Source organism: Balaenoptera acutorostrata, chromosome 5 (assembly GCF_949987535.1).
Source record: "Balaenoptera acutorostrata chromosome 5, mBalAcu1.1, whole genome shotgun sequence".
NCBI classification, from domain to species: Eukaryota; Metazoa; Chordata; class Mammalia; order Artiodactyla; family Balaenopteridae; genus Balaenoptera; species Balaenoptera acutorostrata.
Window position 1 is genome coordinate 35073035 of NC_080068.1, and position 22955 is coordinate 35095989.

At 37.8% G+C, this 22955-nt stretch overlaps 1 protein-coding gene across 4 annotated transcripts in view; it reads left to right on the forward strand.

The window, feature by feature from the left end:
* The window catches only part of ARFIP1 (ADP ribosylation factor interacting protein 1), a 132129-nt gene extending 117641 nt beyond the window's left edge, over positions 1-14488 (forward strand). For all 4 annotated transcript variants that reach the window (XM_007189421.2, XM_007189423.2, XM_007189424.2 and 1 more), the window contains one exon: positions 12618-14488. In XM_007189421.2, the coding sequence (XP_007189483.2) occupies positions 12618-12773 (156 nt within the window). In that variant the 3' untranslated portion in view covers positions 12774-14488. The remainder of the gene's footprint in view (positions 1-12617) is intronic.
* Positions 14489-22955: the final 8467 nt, after the last annotated feature.

Sequence of the window (22955 nt, forward strand, 5' to 3'; positions counted from 1 at the left end):
TCAAATATATCAGCCTCCTTCTGCAGTTAACAAGAGTCTCTACAGGCAAAGAAAAAGATTATCTACTTAATGGACAGAGAAAATAGAAAATTAATAAATGGTTTATTTGTGGTAGATTTGCTTTGTTCCTAATCAGGAAAATGGCATTTTAGAGAAGGAAATTTTACTTACATGTGCTTTCCAAAGAATCAAAATGCATCACATATCAGTTTGTAAGTATTGTAACATCATATTTTAGGGCCAGGTAGGAGTTTTCCTTGAATTCTCTGAGGTGTATTACTTTTAGAATCTACAAGCAAAGGTGAAAGTCTCGATTATAAACAGAACTGACTTATGGCTTTAGAGAGAATTAGAAACTAGAAAGATTATTTGAAACTTTCTAATTTAGTTTCATTTTAAAATCTATCTACTCATTTATAGTCTTTATTTTTTATACTACATTGAAACAAGTCATGAAGCTTCATTATTTTCCCTTTTTTTTCTTTGTTTTAAAAAAAAATATTTGGTATACACACAAAACAATATATGTAATGCATTCCTCTCAGGTCAGTACCTAGTTGTGGAATAGCTGAATTGTATGTATACATACACATGGCAATAGTAGGTGCATGTTTAACTTTTTAAGAAACTGGCAAACTTTTCCAAGATGGTTGTACCATTTGACATTTCCACCAATAGTATATGAGAGACCAATTTGCTCCACATTCTCACCAATAAGGTATGGTTAACCTTTCATTTTAGCCATTCTGGTGGATGTGTAGTAGACCTCATTGTGGTTTAAATTGGAATTTCCCTAATAAATAAAGATGTTGGTCATTTCATGTACTTATTTGCCATCTGTATATTTTCTTTGGAGAAATGCCTGTTCAGATTTTTTCCCCATTTTTTCGTTGGGTTTCTCATTTCCTTATTAATTTGTAAGAATTTTTTGTATATTCTAGCATCAGGTTCTTTGCCTGATATGTTTTGCACATATTTTCTCCCAATAGGAGAAAATACATAACATGCTGTGGGACCAAACACAACCTATATATATATATATATATATATATATATATATATATATATATATAATTTTTTTAAAAGGACAGAAAAGGAAGGGGAAAAAAGAAAGAAAAATTGGACAACATTAAAAAAAAAACCAATAGGGATGATAAGCAAAACTCAGAATAGGGAGGAAACTTGCACAAGCCTCTTAGATGACCGCAGACAGCAGAAGCAAGAAGAACTACAGTCCTGCAGCCTGTGGAACAAAAACCACATTCACAGAAAGATAGAAAAGATGAAAAGGCAGAGGGCTATGAACCAGATGAAGGAACAAGACAAAACCCCAGAAAAACAACTAAATGAAGTGGAGATAGGCAACCTTCCAGAAGAAGAATTCAGAATAATGATAGTGAAGATGATCTAGGACCTCGGAAAAAGAATGGAGGCAAAGATCGAGGAGATGCAAGAAATGTTTAACAAAGACCTAGAAGAATTAAAGAACAAACAAACAGACATGAGCAATACAATAACTGAAATGAAAAATACACTAGAAGGAATCAATAGAAGAATAACTGAGGCAGAAGAACGGATAAGTGACCTGGAAGACAGAATGGTGGAAATCACTGCTGCAGAAGAGAATAAAGAAAAAGAATGAACAGAAATGAAGACAGCCTAAGAGACCTTTGGGACAACATTAAATATAACAACATTCACATTATAGGGGTCCCAGAAGGAGAAGAGAGAGAGAAAGGACCCAGGAAATATTTGAAGAGATTATACTTGAAAACTTCCCTAACATGGGAAAGGAAATAGTCCCCAAGTCCAGGAGGTGCAGAGAGTTCCAGGCAGGATAAATCCAAAGAGAAACATGCCAAGACACATAGTAATCCAACTGACAAAAATTAAAGACAAATTATTGAAAGCAACAAGGGAAAAACGACAAAAAACGTGCAAGGGAACTCCCATAAGGTTAACAGCTGATTTCTCAGCAGAAACTCTACAAGCCAGAAGGGAGTGGCATGATATATTTAAAATGATGAAACAGAAGAACCTACAACCAAGATTACTCTACCCGGCAAGGATCTCATTCAGATTTCATGGAGAAATCAAAAGCTTTACAGACAAGCAAAAGCTAAGAGAAATCAGCACCACCAAACCAGCTCTACAACAAATGCTACAGGAACTTCTCTAAGTGGGAAGCACAAGAGAAGAAAAGGACCTACAAAAACAAACCCAAAACAATTAAGAAATGGTAATAGGAACATACATATCAATTATTACCTTAAACGTGAATGGATTAAATGCTCCAACCAAATGACACAGGATCGCTGAATGGATACAAAAACAAGACCCATATATATGCTGTCTACAAGGGACCCACTTCAGACCTAGGTACACATACAGACTGAAAGTGAAGGGATGGAAAAAGATATTCCATGCAAATGGAAATCAAAAGAAAGCTGGAGTAGCATTACTCAATATCAGATAAAATAGACATTAAAATAAAGAATGTTACAAGAGACAAGAAAGGACACTGCATAATGATCAAGGGATCAATCCAAGAAGACGATATAACAATTATAAATATATATGCACCCAACATAGGAACACCTCAATACATAAGGCAACTGTTAACAGCTATAAAAGAGGAAATCGACAGTAACACAATAATAATGGGGGACTTTAACACCAATGGACAGATCATCCAAAATGAAAATAAATAAGGAAATAGAAACTTGAAATGACACAGTAGGCCAGATAGATTTAATTGATATTTATAGGCCATTCCATCCAAAAACACCAGATTACACTTTCTTCTCAAGTGCACACTGAACATTCTCCAGGATAGATCACATCTTGGGTCACAAATCAAGCCTCAGTAAATTTAAGAAAATTGAAATCATATCAAGCATCTTTTCTGACCACAACACTATGAGATTAGAAATGAATTACAGGGAAAAAACCATAAAAAACACAAGCACATAGAGGCTAAACAATACGTTACTAAATAACCAAGAGATCACTGAAGAAATCAAAGAGGAAATCAAAAAATACCTAGAGACAAATGATGACGAAAACACGACGACCCAAAACCTATGGGATGCAGCAAAAGCGGTTCTAAGAGGGAAGTTTATAGCAATACAACCCTACCTCAAGAAACAAGAAAAATCTCAAATACACATCTAACCTTGCACCTAAAGGAACTAGAGAAAGAAAAACAAACAAAACCCAAAGTTAGCAGAAGGAAAGAAATCATAAAGAGCAGAGCAGAAATAAATGAAATAGAAACAAGGAAAACAATAGCAAAGATCAGTAAAACTAAAAGCTAGTTCTTTGAGAAGATAAACAAAATTGATAAACCATTAGCCAGACTCATCAAGAAAAAGGGAGAGGACTCAAATCAATAGAATTAGAAATGTAAAAGGAGAAGTTGCAGCAGACACTGCAGAAATACAAAGCATCCTAAGAGACTACTACAAGCAACTATATGCCAATAAAACGGACAACCTGGAAGAAATGGACAAATTCTTAGAAAGGTATAACCTTCCAAGACTGAACCAGGAAGAAATAGAAAATATGAACAGACCAATCACAAGTAATGACATTGAAACTGTGATTAAAAATCTTCCAACAAACAAAAGTCCAGGACCAGATGGCTTCACAGGTGAATTCTATCAAACATTTAGAGAAGAGTTAACACCCATCCTTCTCAAACTCTTCCAAAAAATTGCAGAGGAAGGAACACTCCCAAACTCATTCTATGAGACCACCATCACCCTGATACCAAAACCAGACAAAGATACTACAAAAAAAGAAAATTACAGACCAATATCACTGATGAATATAGATGTAAAAATCCTCAACAAAATACTAGCAAACAGAATCCAACAACACATTAAAAGGATCATACACCATGATCAAGTGGGATTTATCCCAGGGATGCAAGGATTCTTCAATATATGCAAATCAATCAATGTGATACACCATATTAACCAATTGAAGAATAAAAACCATCTGATCATCTCAATAGATGCAGAAAAAGCTTTTGACAAAATTCAACACCCATTTATGATAAAAACTCTCCAGAATGTGGGCATAGAGGGAACCTACCTCAACATAATAAAGGCCATATATGACAAACCCACAGCAAACATCATTCTCAATGGTGAAAAACTGAAAGCATTTCCTTTAAGATCAGGAACAAGACGAGGATGTCCACTCTTGCCGCTGTTATTCAACATAGTTTTGGATATCCTAGCCTCGGCAATCAGAGAAGAGAAAGAAATAAAAGGAATACAAATTGGAAAAGAAGAAGTAAAACTGTCACTGTTTGCAGATGACATGATACTATACATAGAGAATCCTAAAGATGCCACCAGAAAACCACTAGAGTTAATCAATGAATTTGGTAAAGTTGCAGGATACAAAATTAATATGCACAGAAATCTCTTGCATTCCTATACATGAATGATGAAAAATCTGAAAGAGAAATTAAGGAAGCACTCCCATTAACGATTGCAACAAAAAGAATAAAATACCTAGGAATAAACCTACCTAGGGAAACAAAAGACCTGTATGCAGAAAACTATAAGACACTGATGAAAGAAATTAAAGATGATACAAACAGATGGAGAGATATACCATGTTCTTGGGTTGGAAGAATCAATATTGTGAAAATGACTATACTACCCAAAGCAATCTACAGATTCCATGCAATCCCTATCAAATTACCAATGGCATTTTTTACAGAACTAGGACAAAAAAATCTTAAAATTTTTATGGAGACACAAAAGACCCCAAATAGCCGAAGCAGTCTTAAGGGAAAAAAATGGAGCTGGAGGAATCAGACTCCCTGACTTCAGACTATACCACAAAGCTACAGTAATCAAAACAATATGGTACTGGCACAAAAACAGAAATATAGATCAATGGAACCAGATAGAAAGCCCAGAGATAAACCCACGCACCTCTGGTCAACTAATCTATGACAAAGGAGGCAAGGATATACAATGGAGAAAAGACAGTCTCTTCAATAAGTGGTGCTGGGAAAACTGGACAGCTACATGTAAAAGAATGAAATTAGAACACTCCCTAACACCATACACAAAAATAAACTCAAAATGGATTAAAGACCCAAATGTAAGGCCAGACACTGTAAAACTCTTAGAGGAAAACAAAGGAAGAACACTCTTTGACATAAATCACAGCAAGATCTTTTTTGATCCACCTCCTAGAGTAAAGGCAATAAAAACAAAAATAAACAAATGGGACCTAATGAAACTTAAAAGCTTTTGCAAAGCAAAGGAAACTACAAACAAGACGAAAAGACAACCCTCAGAATGGGAGAAAATATTTGCAAATGAATCAACAGACAAAGGATTAATCTCCAAAATATATAAACAGCTCATGCAGCTCAATATTTAAAAACCAAACAACCCAATCCAAAAATGGGCAGAAGACCTAAATAGACATTTCTCCAAAGAAGACATACAGATGGCCAAGAAGCACATGAAAAGCTGCTCAACATCACTAATTATTAGAGAAATGCAAATCAAAACTACAATGAGGTATCAACCTCACACCAGTTAGAATGGCCATCATCAGAAAATCTACAAACAACAAATGCTGGAGAGCGTGTGGAGAAAAGGGAACCCTATTGCACTGTTGGTGGGAAGTCAATTGATACAGCCACTATGGAGAACAGTATGGAGGTTCCTTAAAAAACTAAAAATAGAATTACCATACGACCCAGCAATCCCACTACTGGGCATATACCCTGAGAAAACCATAATTCAAAAAGAGTCATGTACCACAATGTTCATTGCAGCACTATTTACAATATCCAGGTCATGGAAGCAACCTAAATGCCCATCGACAGACGAATGGATGAAGAAGATATGATACATGTATACAATGGAATATTACTCAGCCATAAAAAGGAACGAAATTGGGTCATTTGTAGAGACGTGGATGGATCTGGAGTCTGTCATACAGAGTGAAGTAAGTCAGAAAGAGAAAAACAAATATCGTATATTAACGCATATATGTGGAACCTAAAAAAATGGTACAGATGAACTGGTTTGCAGGGCAGAAATAGAGACACAGATGTAGAGAACAAACGTATGGACACCAAGGGGGGATAGTGGCGGGGGGATGGTGGTGGTGGGATGAATTGGGAGATTGGGATTGACATGTATACACTAATATGTATAAAATGGATAACTAATAAGGCCTGCTGTATAAAACAAAATAAATTCAAAAAAAGAAAAGTCACAATAGGGGTTATGGAAGGAGCAGAATGGTTATCTATTTTATATATAGATATATATATAAAGATATTATATATTCAGAGAAAAAAAATACCGCACCTAAAATGTTACTTACATTCATTCACTCAGTAAATATTACCATGGATCTGGTGTTGAGCATTACTCTAGGGACTGGAATGCCTTTATATATAGAGAGAGAGAGAGAAATAGATATAGATATAGATATATTGATATATATATGAAGAGACATATGTATCGTTATATCTATATCTTAATTTACTGTTCCATAGGATATATTCATCTTTCATTTTACTAGTTAATGCCAAACTTTTCAAAAGTAGTTGTACAAATTTATACACTGATCAGCAGTGTATAAGAGTTCTTATTAAGTCTTTCTAATGTAGAGGGTAAAAAATACCATCCCACATCAGTCTAAATTTGCATTTTCCTGTTTTCTAATGAGACTGGAAGTCTTTTCAGATTTAATTGGCCACTCCCGTTTCCTCTGCTGTAAAATGGCATTCATGTTATTTGCTCTTTTTAATTGGGTTCTCGCGGTGTGTAGGAGGTCTTCACATTTTCTAGATGCGTACCCTTTGTCAGCCCCTGTAATGCAGATTCCTCTCCCCAGTTTGTAACTTGTCCTTTCAGTCTTCGGGTGAATAGAAATACTAAATTTCAAAGTAATTTAATTTATCGATCTTTTCGTCATAATTTATGATTTTTTATCTTTAAGAAGTTATTTCATACCTAAGGTCATCTGGAAACTTTTCCACCCTTCTGTCAAAACGTACTGCCCTCAGAGCTCTCCTTTGACCAATCTTTGACGGTCTGTTCTCCAGAAGAGACCTGAAACTCATTCACACTGGCAGAGGTTACTGAGAACAGGTCAGTTTTAGAAAACATTTTTATGTAAATAGGAATCAAATGTGAACTAGCCTGTAATAATTTACTTTACTTCTTTTTTCTAGCTGTAATTTTCATTGACTCTAGTGACTTACAGGAAAGAGATTTGGTCCTGAAATCAAACTCCACTCATGTAAGGTGAACGCTGGTTATAACTTTAATTAGCATAATTTGACCTTTTCTTAGTAGATACTTACACAGATCAGTTTATCATTTTAAAGCTTGTTTTAAAAGTGATTGCGGGCTTCCCTGGTGGCGTAGTGGTTGAGAATCTGCCTGCCAATGCAGGGGACACGGGTTCGAGCCCTGGTCTGGGAAGATCCCACATGCCGCAGAGCAACTAGGCCCGTGAGCCACAACTACTGAGCCTGCGCGACTGGAGCCTGTGCTCCACAACAAGAGAGGCCGCGATAGTGAGAGGCCCGCGCACTGCGATGAAGAGTGGCCCCCGCTTGCCACAGCTAGAGAAAGCCCTCGCACAGAAACGAAGACCCAACACAGCCAAAAAATAAATAAATAGATAAATAATAATAAAAAAAAAAAGTGATTGCAATGCAAAACTTTTCTGTCTAGACGTAGAGAAAGAAGCCAATATGAATTAGTGGAAGTCTGTATTAAGAATGTTTAAACAAATTTTTAGTGTAATACTGTTAACTTGAATGGTGCTAACCAATGAATAATTTGGAAGAAATTAGGTGCCTTCTTATTGCTCGAAAAATGTGTTCATTTTAGAAGCACAGAATCATGGGGTTGTAAAGGGACCCTTAAAGGTTCTTCTGAGGTGATCCATTAGGCAGAGGAATTCCTTCTGCAGCATCTCTGCCCTTGGATTGAAGGCCTTGTCAAGGCAGGCAGTGTTGATAAACCGTGTTCATGCACTCTTGTCAACAAAATTTATTTGCTTAGCACACACCTTCTTTTCACTGTGCGAAGGTAGACTTCACATCAGCTTCTATCTTTGAAAAGGAAAAAACTCTGTGTTCCTTGCTTCACTCACAGCACTTCTCTTACATCAGATATGTGTGGGTTTTTTCCCCCACACAGACCAAGTCTCTGATTTTCTGGACACTAGCTAGGTGTCCTACAATTCGGTTCACTTCTGACCAACCAGCTATAAGTCGAAGGTTCCCACAACCCCCTTCTCAGCTTCAGTCATTTGCTAGAGCAGCTCCCAGAGCTCAGGAAACAGTTTACTTATTATATTACCAGTTCATTACAAAAAAATATTAAAGGATACAGATGCAGAGGTCCATAGGGCAAAGTCTGGAAGGGTCCTCAGCACAAGAGCTTCTGTCCCCATTGGGCTTGGGGTGCACCACCCTCCTGGCTTGTGGATGTGTCAGCCAACCCAGAAGCTGTCCAAACCCCACACTACAGGGATTTTTAAGGAGGCTTCATTGCAGAGGCACAGCTGATTAAATCTTTGTCCCGAGGTTGGTGGGGGATGAGGGTGAAAATTCCCACTCTCTAATCACAATTTAGTTCCCCTGGCAACCAGCCCCAAGCTGTGGTTATCTAGGGGCTTTCCAAAAATCTCATTAACATAAAGGCAGGTGCCGTTGAAAAGGGCTTATTGTGAATAACAGAAGACACTCCATTCACCTTTAATAGCTCTGGGGCTATTTCAGGAACAGAACCAGAGACCAAATATTACAACAAAAGATGCTTCCTAGGCTCTTATCACTTAGGAAATTAACAAGGGTTTTAGGAGCTCTGTGCCTGGAATGGGATGAAGACCAAGTATTTACTTCTCATTGTAAATCACAGTATCACAATCTTACTTCTTACAAGTTCCAAATCAGGGGGTTCTAAATAAATGAAATTTTATTTACTAAAAAAAGTCAATGTTGTTTGAAGGTTTAACCATCAAATAGGTAAACTTAAATTCCACTGAAATTGAATGAGTACTTATCCTGTGTCAGACAGTGTGCTAGGTAGTATCTCATTTCATTTAACCCTTACAACAGCACTACAAATGCAGTTTGGTAATGGCATCCCTGATAAACGGATAAAGACCTTGGCCAGTGAAGTTAGAAGTAACCTGTGCCTGGTGTCACAAAGAAAACTGGGAAGTGGTACAACTGGGACTGGCACGAGTGCCTCCTGATTCCAGAGCTCTTTCTGGTAATTTCTATAAAAGAACAGTACTAGTAATGGGGATATTTTACTAATGACCTAGGTGAGTAACAAATAAAAATTTGGGGAGGCTGTGACCAGTATCAACTATGCCTAATGCGCCTCTTCCCAGAAAATTGGAAGTAAAAGTTCTCAAAGATACTGTATGTACTCCTAAACTGCACTTAGGTCTTGGGGCTGGTTAGTAGCAGTTTTGCCTTGCTTGTTTGTTTGAATCTCTGTTCCCTACCTGCTTTCTCTATTAATTTCTCTCCTGTATCACAGCCACTTTTTAGCCTTTCTTCCTTCTAGGCCTATCCTCCTCCCTCTGATTTTCCTCCTTTTCACTGTTTTCTAGACCCTCATTCATTCCTAGGAAAGCACATTCTTAACCTTTTCCTTTTTTAAAAAAAAATCTATTTATTTATTTATTTATTTTGGCTGCATTGGGTCTTCATTGCTGCACGCGGGCTTTCTCTAGTTGCAGCGAGCGAGGGCTACTCTTCGTTGCGGTGCGTGGGCTTCTCACTGTGGTGGCTTATCTTGTTGCGGAGCACTGGCTCTAGGCGTGCGGGCTTCAGTAGTTGTGTCTCACGGGCTCTAGAGAGCGGGCTCAGTGGTTGTGGTGCACAGGCTTAGTTGTTCCACGGCATGTGGCATCTTCCCACACCAGGGATCGAACCCGTGTCCCCTGCATTGGCAGGCAGATTCTTAACCCCTGCGCCACCAGGGAGGTCCCTTTATTTTATTTTATTTTTTTTAATAAACATTTCTTTTTTTATTTACTTATTTTATTTAGGTGCAGCATGTGCGCTCCTTAGTTGCGGCTCACCAGCTCTTTAGTTGTGACATGCGAACTCTTAGTTGTGGCATGCATGTGGGATCTAGTTTCCTGACCAGGGATCAAACCCGGGCCCCCTGCATGGGGAGCACGGAGTCTTAACCACTGTGCCACCAGGGAAGTCCCTTTAACCTTTTTCAGGGATGCACCTCTTTTGCTGCATAATGAAACACCCACTACTTAGTGGCCTGTTACACAAGTGATTTATTATTTCCCACCATTGCCTAGGTATGGGATAGGTGGATTCTTCCTGTTTCACTTTCAACTAGAATGCCTGCTGGGCACTGGGAGCAGCTGGAATGACTGGGCCTCTGTCCCCATGGGCTTCCATCCCAAAGGGAGGCTACACGGGGTTTCCTCACAACGTGGCGACACTAGTCCCAGAGCGCCAGCACTTGCTTATCAGGCCTCATTTTCTAAAGTTACAGGCCAAGCTTATTTTCATTGTAGAAGCCTCCCCAAGAGTGTGGATTGAGAGGGGTGATTGGGGCCATTATTGTAACCGTCATTATAATAATATACTTTGCTCACCTCCTAATTGCCTTCTAGAAACCTGCTTTTCCTATCATTATCCTGTCTCCTTAATAATTGCCCCTGGGTAGAGGTTCATCATCCTTTGAAATATCCCCCCTTATCTCAGCACCAGAGGGCAGGGGAGTTAGAGTTCGCCCATCCCGATGTTCTCTTTCAACCTTTCTTGAAAAAACCCTCTTCTCCCCACAAGTGCCTTTTTTCTTTTTTTAAGTTAACAAGATGTATTTTTACTACCCATTTATCATATTAACCATCATTTTTACTGCACTCTGCCTTACTTATCCTTGTATCCTTGTATCCCTAGTACTGTGCCTGATGCATAGTGTTATGCATCAGGTTTCGTTGTCATCCTTGTACCTGGTACCAAAGGTTTTCATTTAGGAAGGTTGCAGGCCTTAAATTTCTGACCAGATGAATGCAAGGTATTTTTTTTAGTTTGTACAGACATTTTTAGTTGTCATTTCATGGTCTCTGGCCCTCTTAAACTATCTCCCTGCCAGAAACTTTCTTATCTTTGTCAGAGAAAGAGAAAAAAATCCCTTTTATTTTTTAAACAACTTTAGTTGAATCAGCAGCTCCAGATGCCCTAAATGTTAACCCAGCTTCTTCGCAAGGCTTGAGATACTCATTCCCTGGGGTCAGTTTGGTTTCCTGCCTACCTCCTCCTTTTTCCACACCAAGACTGTAAGCTCATGAGGGAAGGAATTTCTTTCTGTATCTCCTAGAACAGTGCCTGGCACTTAGAAGGTACTTAAGGTCTGTTGAACGAATAAATGAATGGAATAAAAAGTTATCTAAGATACTTTAAGTAAAAATCTGTTACTGAAAGTGTGCATGGTGCAATCCGTTTATGTTTTTAAATATTGTATATAAGCCTAGAAAATTTCTCAAAGGATACACAATAAAATGTTAACAGTGATTCTCTCAGGCGAGGAGGAGAGAATAAATGCAGAGTGGATCAGGAGATTTTACTTTATAATCTTGAGCATATGCCATTTTTATAACATTTTAATTTTTAAAATAAAGGCTTTACAAATCAAAAATATCCACTATAAATATATTAGTGTTATTTCCTTTATAGAGGTACATGGACGAAGAAATGACTAGAGAGACTATGCATGTGTGTGTTAATAGTGAATACAGATGTCATATCATATATGTTATAATCCTAGTTTTTCACTTAGCATCATATATCAGATGTTTTTACATCATTAAAAATGATTAAAGCTCAGTTTTAGTGAATATTGCATTGGATGGGTAAATTAGAGTGTATTTTATACTTTACTGTTGAACAATTTGCAATTATAAATAAGACCTCAGGAAACACTTCATTCATAAACTCTTTTTGATGCTTTGCTGATTTCTTTAAAAGAGTCATAGAGATAGTGTTACCTGATTAAAACATACTCTTGATATCATTAGAAGTAATAAGCAATTGAAAATAACTGAGAGGCCTATGAACTTTAAGTAAATTGGCTTTCTGGGCATCTCTTGCCACCCTTCTTCAATCTTTGCAGAGAAGTATGGTATTTAAAAGTATCCAGCCTACTCAGTTTTCATAAAGTGTGGCCTTAATGATGTCTATACTTGGTATAGAGTATGTATCATATAGTAATTATTTATGTATAATTTTGCCTCTTCAAAATTTGATTTTGAATATACTTAGTTTGAAGGGGGATCTAATGATATGTTTAATTAAAGTAAGCTCAATAATGTTTGAAAATGGTTAAGAGAGTACATATTTAGCATCTTAAACTGATCTGTTCCCTTCAGGGAAGTTAAGAAGTCATCGAAGTTTCAGTGACTTTACAAAGCAATGTACAATCGGTGTGTGAGAAATACTTTGTCAAAACAACTTTTCTGGAGGAGAGATACGCTCTTTCATTATGACATGTAATAAATCACCTTATATTTCATTGTCGTTGGTGTTAATGCTTGGTCTTGTAACTCTGCCCTGTTCACAGGTTAAAGTATTACACAATCAGCTGGTCCTTTTCCACAATGCCATTGCCGCTTACTTTGCTGGGAATCAGAAGCAGCTTGAACAGACACTTAAACAGTTCCATATCAAATTGAAAAATCCTGGAGTGGACGCCCCATCTTGGCTTGAAGAACAGTAAAATCACACCTGGAAAAAAAGAGAAAGTCACATTGTTATATTTCTAAACAAACCTAATAAGCAGAGTTGGGGGAAGAGGGAAAGGGTGACAACCTTTGTAGTGATTCTTGCACAAACAGCTTTAATTTTTCCCTTTTTTCATACTTTAACAATTGAACTGTTAAATTTGATGGGAAGGTGGGTGGTTTTAATGTAAACATAATTTCTATAATCTGAACACAATAATTTTCCTTTTTGAGAAATCCTTTTGTATTGTGAGGGTTGATGGCTATTTCTGTAGTTTGAAAACACTTAATATAGATTTGCACTGACAAGATAAAAATTCAAGGTTTTTGGTCCTGCAAATGAGGACCAGTTGTACCTTTTCCGAAGGGAGGTTTACATGATTTGTATCAACATCAGATATTTTATATATGAATGTATTAAATATCTTTAAGAGATTCATTTTCATGTATTGTCTTAAAGAAAAAAAGAAACTATTTTGCAGAGTAAAATTATATGGTGTTCCTGCAGCATCCACAGAGAGGTGGCAGCTCTTATGAATGACTGATCGGCTGGTGGAGTTGTGGCAGATACCTTTTTAAAAATGAATCTGTACCATTATAATTTTGTTTAAGACTTTTTCTTAAAGACGCAGGAATCACACTGTCATTTCTGTGAGGCTTTTGAACTTACAAATTTGCATCACCCAGAGTCTTGGAGCGCATATGTTAGCCATTTCTTTGATTCATAATGAAACCTGCTTAAGAGAATTTTTTTGACAGGTAGACTTGGGAATAGAAATTCTCCGTGGTTTCTAGAGTAGAATTCTGTGCTTGGAAAGCTAGTTTTTGGGTAAGTTCCACTTTGACAGAAGTGAATTCCTAGACAGCTTTCATTGACTTCTATGTGTAACGATACCGGTTAAGCCTTAAATCACAGATATGTGCCTTCTCAGATACAGTAATTCTCTTTCAACCAATGTACATAAATCCATAAAGAAGCCCCTTTCAGATAATGTTTGATGTGTCTGTTACTTCCTTGCAAAGGAGCACTGTGTATAAATGTTGAGTTTCTTTGTATTTGTTAAGCCACATTTAAAGTTTATGGAGAAATCAACTCTAGAATTTGCTTTTTGGTTTTTCTTCATTCCTTTTACAGAATGGGAAGGCAGAGGACTTGTTTTCATTTGAATAAAGGAAAGGTGACGTGGGTCCGTGTGGTGGTAGCCAGAAGAAGGGGGCTGGAAGGGCCAGTGCTGTTTCAGTTGCTCAGTGCCTTTGGTTTTGTGTTACGTGGTTGGCCTGTCTGCTGTGTGGTTTTATCAGTAATGTAATCCTTTTAAAATATAAGTTCTCTTGATTTTTGACATAGACATAAATTAATATTTTGAGAGGTATCTCTTCGCCTGCTCATTTCTTTTGTGTTGAAATGAAGTACTTAAAATTACTGTCATACATGTACTTTGTGGGCTGTAAGATTTGTTATATATGTTCAAATGCCATTTAGCTGGCTTTTTAATTAATATGCCTGTTTTCAGTGCTTAACACAATGTAATGTGACTGTAAATCATAAACCTATTTTAAATCATTCCCTCCTGTATATTTGTACTCTGAGAGAGCCTTATTTTATTCTTCCAGCAGAATTACTACTTGTGATAGTTCATTTACATTCCCCAGAATGTGCCTCTGGTGTGAATTTTGTATTCTTATTAAAAGTGTTTGCTTCAGTACCTCATTTCTCTGACTCCTCATAATTTAAAATAAGAAGCAACTATTTGGAAAAAATGAGGACATGTGATTTGTCTTTAAAAACAGTGACAAAAACTGGTGCTTCTGTCACTTAAAATTGTTTTATTTCAGTAAGTTACTCTTTTCCCTCAATTGGAATCTCTTGGGAGCAGCAAAACATGTCCACTCTTACACACTTCAGTAACAGTTGTAGCTAAGGAATTCAATTGTTTCATGGATTGATGATTTTTCAGAATAAACTAAAATTATCAGTGATTTTGAGTAGTGGGTACATGTGCAAAAGAAATAAGTAAATTAACATATTAGCCAGTGGTATATTTACTTTGTTAGGAAAGTAATTCATATTCATTGTAGAAAAGAATTTGAAGATAATCTCCAAAATTGAGGATAAAATAAATAACTTCCCAAATCAATAAGTACTGCGTGGGACCCCCTAAATCCCCCTGAAATTAGATACTTTAGTTACCAGTTATTTCTATTACAAGCTCTAGTTTGAATATCCCTTAAGGCGCACTCTTATCAGGTTATTCCCTTAGGTTAGATTCCAAAAGTGAAAATGAGCCCTCAAAGTATATACACATTTTTAGGACTTTACTATGCATTGCCAGTCGGCTTTCAAGAAAGATTTTGCCAATTTATATACATGTGCCTGTTTAGCATATTTTTAAAGCCAGTATACATAAAAGGACACCATGCATGTAATCAGCAGAACATCATTTTATAAATGTTTTAAGTGGATAGGGGAAAACCGTCAAGAAGATAAAGGCTGAACCATCAGGATTTGGGGAGTTGTGGGGTGTGGGGCAGAGGATAGATGGAAATGGCAAACTTTTCTCTCATTAAAATAGAAATTTTTCAAGAAAAAAAATGCACTGAAGAGCAAGCCTGTGAAATTGAATTCTTCATCCGTCATCAGTTAAAAGATAAACTGAGGCATATTAAAAATTTTGAGTTTAGGGACTTCCCTGGTGGTCCAGTGGGTAAGGCTCCGTGCTCCCAGTGCTGGGGCCCTGGGTTCGATCCCTGGTTGGGGAACTAGATCCCACATGCATGCTGTAACTAAGAGTCTGTGTGCCGCAACTAAAAGATCCCACATGCCACAACAAAGACCTGGTGCAGCCTAAATAAATTAATAAATAAATTTTTTTTAGTTTATATTTAAAATGGATTTGAATCAGGCAGCACCAAACTGGAAGTAGTTAGCCCTCCACCAGCAGGAGCTGGGCTTGGGGGATACTTTTATAGAGAAGAGGTAGGTGCAAAGGAAGGAAAGCATTTGATTGACTGTAGCTTAAGGGTTGATTATTTGGGAAAGCCTAGTTGGCTGTTTGTGATTAGTTGTCCTTAGGTTTTGATTTCTTAAGTTTGAGGCATTTGTGGCTTAAGTGTTGGTTTGCTTACGTAGGCTACTAAGGCATTAAAGCCACCTCAGTCTGTTGGCCTCCTTTTTTAATTAATTTAATAATCCCAAAGTTGCCAAAATCTTAGAGCCCAGGAGGGACGTGGGCTTATAGAAGTAATTTAGCTGAAATCTAGACTTTAAGAAGCATCTTTTCCATATTCAAAGCACAGTGATGATGTTACTGAAGTATATCCCATAGAGTTGAAGCTAGAAGTTTCCTTAGAGATTAACTGTTTAAGGCCCTTTTTTTCACAAGGCCCCAAAACATTAAACTGACCTAGCCAACTCCCAACTCTAAATGTAATGCCAGCTGAGTATTTGCAACTAAATATATGAATTCCCCTTTAAATCCTTCCAATTTCAACTGCATAATTAAATCAATGTGTCAAAAGTGTCATTTCTTCTACTAAAGCACTATGTGGATAAATGTCTTCTCAGTCGAAAAAAATAATCCACCCCCAAATGGATTCATATTAGATATATTTCAAAATATTTACGATCCACTGATCTTTAACTTAAAGTATTCTGAAATACTGTGAACCTAAAAAGGACTATATTAAGTAAAATTATGCATATTGAAAAAGCTAAAGCTAAATCTGTTAATCATGGGACTGTTAATTTGGAGAATAATGTATCTACCTCATATGCCCAGTCTCCTTTACCCTTCACTAGAGATGACTGTAGGTGTGGAAAACAAAAGCAAAATATCTAAATTGCTAATTCAGTGTAACATCTGTATATAATTTGTACTGATTTTTGTGAAGCTTAAGAATGCCTATATTTTGTAGTAATATTGCTTAACATCTGCCCATTAGCTCTTTTCTTGAACCTTTCTGGGAGAGTTGAGACCATCTGAGATCCTTCATCACTCAATTCTAACGCAATTTAGGCACTTAGAAAAATTATTCCCCCCTGTAAGACTGCATATTTTTATATTGGCTAAGACTATCCAGTTGTGAATAGGCTATTTTCCGACCAAAAGGCCAGTTATATTTTGCATTAGTTCAAAGCTTTTCCAAGGGCCACAGGTCCTTAACTATTTTTACAACATAGCAAGACCTGTTAAAATAGAATGACAATGCAAACAACTTTCCTCTTTTAAGGCCCCGCATTGAATTCTATTCTGTGTTCCCACTTGAAGGTTTCCTGCTCAACAGGTTTCCTGGCATAAATGAGCCTTTATAATAAATTGCCAAGTGGTTCTCCTAATGTACAGAAAACTATGAAGTTCGGCTTTGTTTTTGTGAAATAAAGGCGAACTCATAGCAGTTTCTGTATATTAAGTGAGAACTATTTATTATTCTGGTTGTAACTCTGCTGTGGAAAGAGGAGACTCTCCATATAAGGAAGGGAAATAAGGCCCAGTCCGACAACCCTAACTCTGTCCCTGAGTAGTTAGTTGATTAATATGCTATCAGAGCTGGAATGTCAATGACATTTTTACAAATGAAACTTCCATTAAAAAAATAAAACCACAGTTTGTTTGGTTTGGGCCCAAGCTAGGCTTTGCCATATGCATCCTCTGTCAAAGACTGAGAGCTTTCTGCAACTATGGTTTCTCATAAGATGTTGATTCATAAGAAAAATCAAAGAAGAACGAGATACCACTTTGTTGAGCTTAGACACAAAAGTAACTTTCCATATCTTAGGCTTTCCTATTGTTTTGCTTTTGGTACAGGTGTATGTTGTATAAATATCTTAGAAGTGAAATGTACATCGAGCTGGCATGGGGGCACATAGGGAAGCAAAATGTAAACCATATTAGTCTTCACTGTATCTTGGACCTTTGACTATTGAAGTTCTATGGAAAAAGCAAAATCTCACTGTAAAAAAAAAGGAGTGGAAGGTATTATGGGATAGGGAGAGGGAAGGTAACTTTAATCCTGTTGGCCTTGCTGCAAAGTTTTAAAATTATGAAGTTTTTAGAGTAATGAATTAAGTACTCAAATTATTTTTATATTTGCGACTTGACTTTGATCCTCTCCCTAAATGATTTCGAATTCTGTATTAGGAAGCTTTTTATGAAAAACTACCTAAAGTTTTAAGCAGATAATTATACTTCTTTCCTTTAAGGAATATATATGTGCTTATTATTAAGGCTAGGCTCTAAGCTCTTGAGAAAGGCACAGGGTATTGCTTTTTATTCACCCTGCATCCCCAACTCCTTGTATGGTTCTTAGCTCAAAGGAGCCGTGTAGTAAAAACACGTCTGGTTTGTGATACAAAATTCAAATATAGGAAAACATTTGGTGGGGACTTCCCTGGTGGTCCAGTGGGTAAGACGCCACGCTCCCAATGCAGGGGGCCCAGGTTTGATGCCTGTTCAGGGAACTAGATCCCGCATGCTGCAACTAAGAGTTCACATGCCATAACTAAGAAGCCCACGTGCTGCAACTAGAAGATCCCACATGCCACAATGAAGATCCCACGTGCCACAACTGAGACCCAGGTCAGCCAAAATAAATAAATAAATATTTAAATTTTATTTTTTAAAACTTTGGGTTTATTTATTTATTTATTTATTTATTTATTTATTTATTTATGGCTGTGTTGGGTCTTCGTTTCTGTGCGAGGACTTTCTCTAGTTGCGGCAAGTGGGGGCCACTCTTCATCGCGGTGTGTGGGCCTCTCACTATTGCAGCCTCTCCTGTTGCAGAGCACAGGCTCCAGACATGCAGGCTCAGTAATTGTGGTTCACAGGCCTAGTTGCTCCGCGGCATGCGGGATCCTCACAGACCAGGGCTTGAACCCGTGTCCCCTGCATTGGCAGGCAGATTCTCAACCACTGCGCCACCAGGGAAGCCCTAAATATTTTTTTTAAAAAAAGAAAAAAAAACTTGGTGGTTGCACTGCCATTTCATTTGAATGAATTATAAAGGAGGCGGTACATTTATAACATTCTAGATCTGTCAGGGTGTTACCTAAGGTACTAGGAATGGCCAGTTAAAAAAAAAAAAGTAGAGATATTGGCAGACTTAGAAAAATCACCATTGTGCAGCCCCTAGTGAAATATTGATTCACACAGGGATCACCAGTGGAATCTAAAATCATTAGAGATTGAAAGAAAACAGATTATGTCCATAATACGAAGTATTACCTCACGTCTTACTCAATGTGAAAGGGGGGAAAAGTGCCATTTGTAAGAGTTTTATGCTTCACATCTAACTCGAGTGATCAAAGTTAACATCACTAATAACCTAATAATCATGTACCTCCAGATATGATGCAGTATAAATTATGCAACATCACTTGTGAGATGAGATATTCCTGCCGGGGTTGTTTCTGAGTAAAGAACAAGTTAAATGATACCATGAGGAATTAATTGGACAAACCCAGAATCTGGGACTTTCTCCAAGATAATTGGTGTAATTTCTTCAAAAAGTATGTTACAAAAGAAAAAATATTTTAGAAATTTGTTAGAAAATAAAAGAGACTTTAGATTACAGTTCAAGAAAATAGCTATATAAAATATTTGGGGCTTCCCTGGTGGTGCAGTGGTTGAGAATCCGCCTGCCAATGCAGGGGACACGGGTTCGAGCCCTGGTCTGGGAAGATCCCACATGCCACGGAGCAACTGGGCCTGTGAGCCACAACTACTGAGCCTGCGCATCTGGAGCCTGTAATCCGCAACAAGAGAGGCCGCGATAGTGAGAGGCCCGCGCACCGCGATGAAGAGTGGCCCCCACTTGCCGCAACTAGAGAAAGCCCTCGCACAGAAACGAAGACCCAACACAGCCGTAAATAAATAAATAAATAAATAAGTCATTAAAAAAAAAAAAAAAGAGTGGCCCCAGCTCTCGCCGCAACTAGAGAAAGCCCTCCCACAGAAACGAAGACCCAACGCAGCCAAAAATAAATTAATTAATTAATTAATTTAAAAAAAAAATTTGAGGAACCACTGAGTAATCTGAATGTGTATTTGATATGACTAGTGACTTTTTGTTAATTTTGGGCTGTGCTATTGTGGTTGGGGGAGATGCACATGCCCAAAAGCATTGAAAAGTGAGGTGGCATGATATCTGCAATATACTCTTAAGTGGTTCAGCAAAAATATATACATTCATGCATACATACTTGCAGAAAGCTGGGGGAAAGAGAAAAGGAAGAAGAAAAAGACATCTTAAAGTAAATATGGCCTTAGGTTGGCGGGTGGATGTGTGGGGTTTCACTGTACTCATCTTTTAACTTTTCCTTTTTTGAAAATTTTCATAATAAAAATTAAAAAGAAAATATCTAGGATATTTGGTCCAGAAATGCAGGTAGCCTTCTCCTAAGTCTTCCCTCTTGCACCAAGGTGGCAATCAGGGGCTTCGTTCGGTTACAGCCAATGACACCACTTGCTTCACTCCTGCAGATACGAGAACCCCTCCGCCAGCATGTAAAAGAAATTGGTTTGTACTTGGAAGCACGGAAATTCAAGAAAGTGTAAAGTTGAACAGTTTTCTATTTGTCAGTAAAGATTACAGAAACTTAGGACAATTGAAGAAATAGAAATAACTTAGGATATGAGACTAGTTTAAAAAAAGACATGTAGGAAAATATGCATTTACTAAACTAGATTTTTTTTCTTCTCCTCTTTCTCAACTTTCTAAATGGCTATTTGCAACTATAAGGGAAATTAAGCCCCAGAATAAAACACTAACTTGATGTTAGCTTAATACCAAGTTTTCTTCTGTCTCAATTTTTTCTCCTCTTCTCATAAGTAAGCATATATACTATTCTGTACTAATACTCTAGATTTCTTAAAGCTTAGCTGCTTATAGCTTCACTTATTATAACAACTTAGACTTCTTAAGGTAAATTGTATTTGTACATTGGTAATTTTTAATAACTTATTTTCAGTCTGACAAGATATCTTAAGAGCTGGACAAGTTGTCCTTAATTCACACTTGTTAAATTAATAAAATAGCTTAAATATTTAAAGAACTCCCCAAATAAATAACGGATGTTTACCTTGTTCTCAAATTCTCTGTTTCTCATTCCCTCACCCCTACCTTAGGTCAGAACAAAGAAAATCCTGTGGATTAAAATTTTCTAACTAGTTTATGTCAGTAATAGAAGCAGTAAAAGGCCGAGACAATGTTTTGAGAATTGAGTTTTTACCATGGCAATGGTTACTATATAATCACTGGTACTATCAAGTGAGTTGGAAAAAAAAAAAAAAAATCTTTGTAGGTTTAAACGGTCATGAGTATTTGCTGAACAAACCAGTCAGCATGTCCATGTTGCCTTTCATCACCTGATTCCACTAACACCCTCAAGAGGGTCAGAGAGTCCCTGAAGTGGGTCTAACAATTCCTTCTTGGACGGGTGCTGGCCACTGGAGAAGACCAGGCCTTTAATTTGTCATTCAGATTTCCCATGGTGTGCCTTTTAAAAAAATAATCTGTCTTCGTATTCTCTAAACTTTATCTTAAAAAAGCTCCCTACATTTTCTTTGTGAAGTTCAGCATTTTCCTCCAATTAAGACAGTCATAAAATAAGAGAAATTAGTTAGAAACTGCAAATGAGGGCTTCCCTGGTGGCGCAGTGGTTGAGAATCTGCCTGCTAATGCAGGGGACACGGGTTCGAGCCCTGGTCTGGGAAGATCCCACATGCCACGGAGCAGCTGGGCCCGTGAGCCACAATTGCTGAGCCTGCGCGTCTGGAGCCTGTGCCCCACGACGGGAGGGGCCGCGATAGAGAAAGGCCCGCGCACCGCGATGAAGAGCGGTCCCCGCACCGCGATGAAGAGTGGCCCCCGCTTGCCGCAACTGGAGAAAGCCCTCGCACGAACCGAAGACCCAACACAGCCAAAAATAAATAAATAAATAAATAAATAAATCAAGTAAAACTTAAAAAAAAAAAAAAAAAGAAACTGCAAATGAAGAGCTCTAAGTCTAACGAAAAAACTTTTATATGTGTATGTGTGTGTGTGTGTGTGTGTATATATATATGTAGGAGACCTTGTCTAAACTCACAAGGGAAGGGAAAGTAAAGTATTAAAGGTTCATAGCAGGCTCTAGTCCTAACTTGCCTTTGTCCTTTGAAAAAAAACAATGACATAATAAGCGGCTGTTGTGCTGTCTTCGGGTTTTCAAGCTTCGGAGTCACTATTTGTGCTCAAGGCTGGAGCAATGAAAACAAGTCTTTTTTCCCCAAGACACAGTAGCTTCAGTCCAAGCTACTCCAGACTTCCTTGCCAGTGACCTCAACACTGACCTTGACCTATTCTAGGAAGAACTCTGCCTGTTTAGTCCTTTTAGCTCATTTTTATATGAATTTCTGTTCCCTAGTAGTGAACTGGAACCATCCAATTAATTAAGAAAAACCTCATTCATGATTAACTTAATTTCTAGTATGCTGATTTTTCATTATTATAATATCATCTTTCCTCACAGTGGCCTGTTTGGGGTCTTGTACACCTGGCCTGCGGAAGCAGTTTCCCCAAGCAGTGGCAGAGCTAGATGACTGTCTTTCCAAGGGCCTCTCTTCCTTTGAAATCAGGAATTCTCATCTCTTTTTGATTCTCAAGCCTCTGTATCAAATTTCAGAAGAGAGAACTCAATCCAATCACTCTTTTTCCCAAACCGTGTCAAAGCTGGAGGTGTTGTTTGGTGCATCGCCAGGCTGCACTGCTATATGCAGGACATCAGCGTATCCTTAGAAATATTTCGCATGACTGGCCTGTACACGCCTACATTTCTTCAGTTCACTGTGAAATGTTATGACACCTGGCTGTTCTCTTCATGTGCCTTTATATCCTGTTCCAAAGAGCTTGAGTCTCGTCTGGTGGATTCCCTTCTGGATTATAGAAGCTTCTTGAGGGCAGATCTGTTTTGAACGTTTGTGTAGCCCTCCCTGTGCCTTGCACACAAAAGGCATTCGGTTTTGTTGGTAGTGATGATTATCATTGCTGGAGACTCCAGCTTGGAAGGACTGGAGGCCCATTGGCCTCATTCGCTAGTGATGAGGACCAAGTTTAGTTGGCAGACACAGTGACAACCAGCGTTCATTGTCAGAGCCCTGGGGGTAGATACTACTGAGACATGAAGATAAGTAAGGTGACCC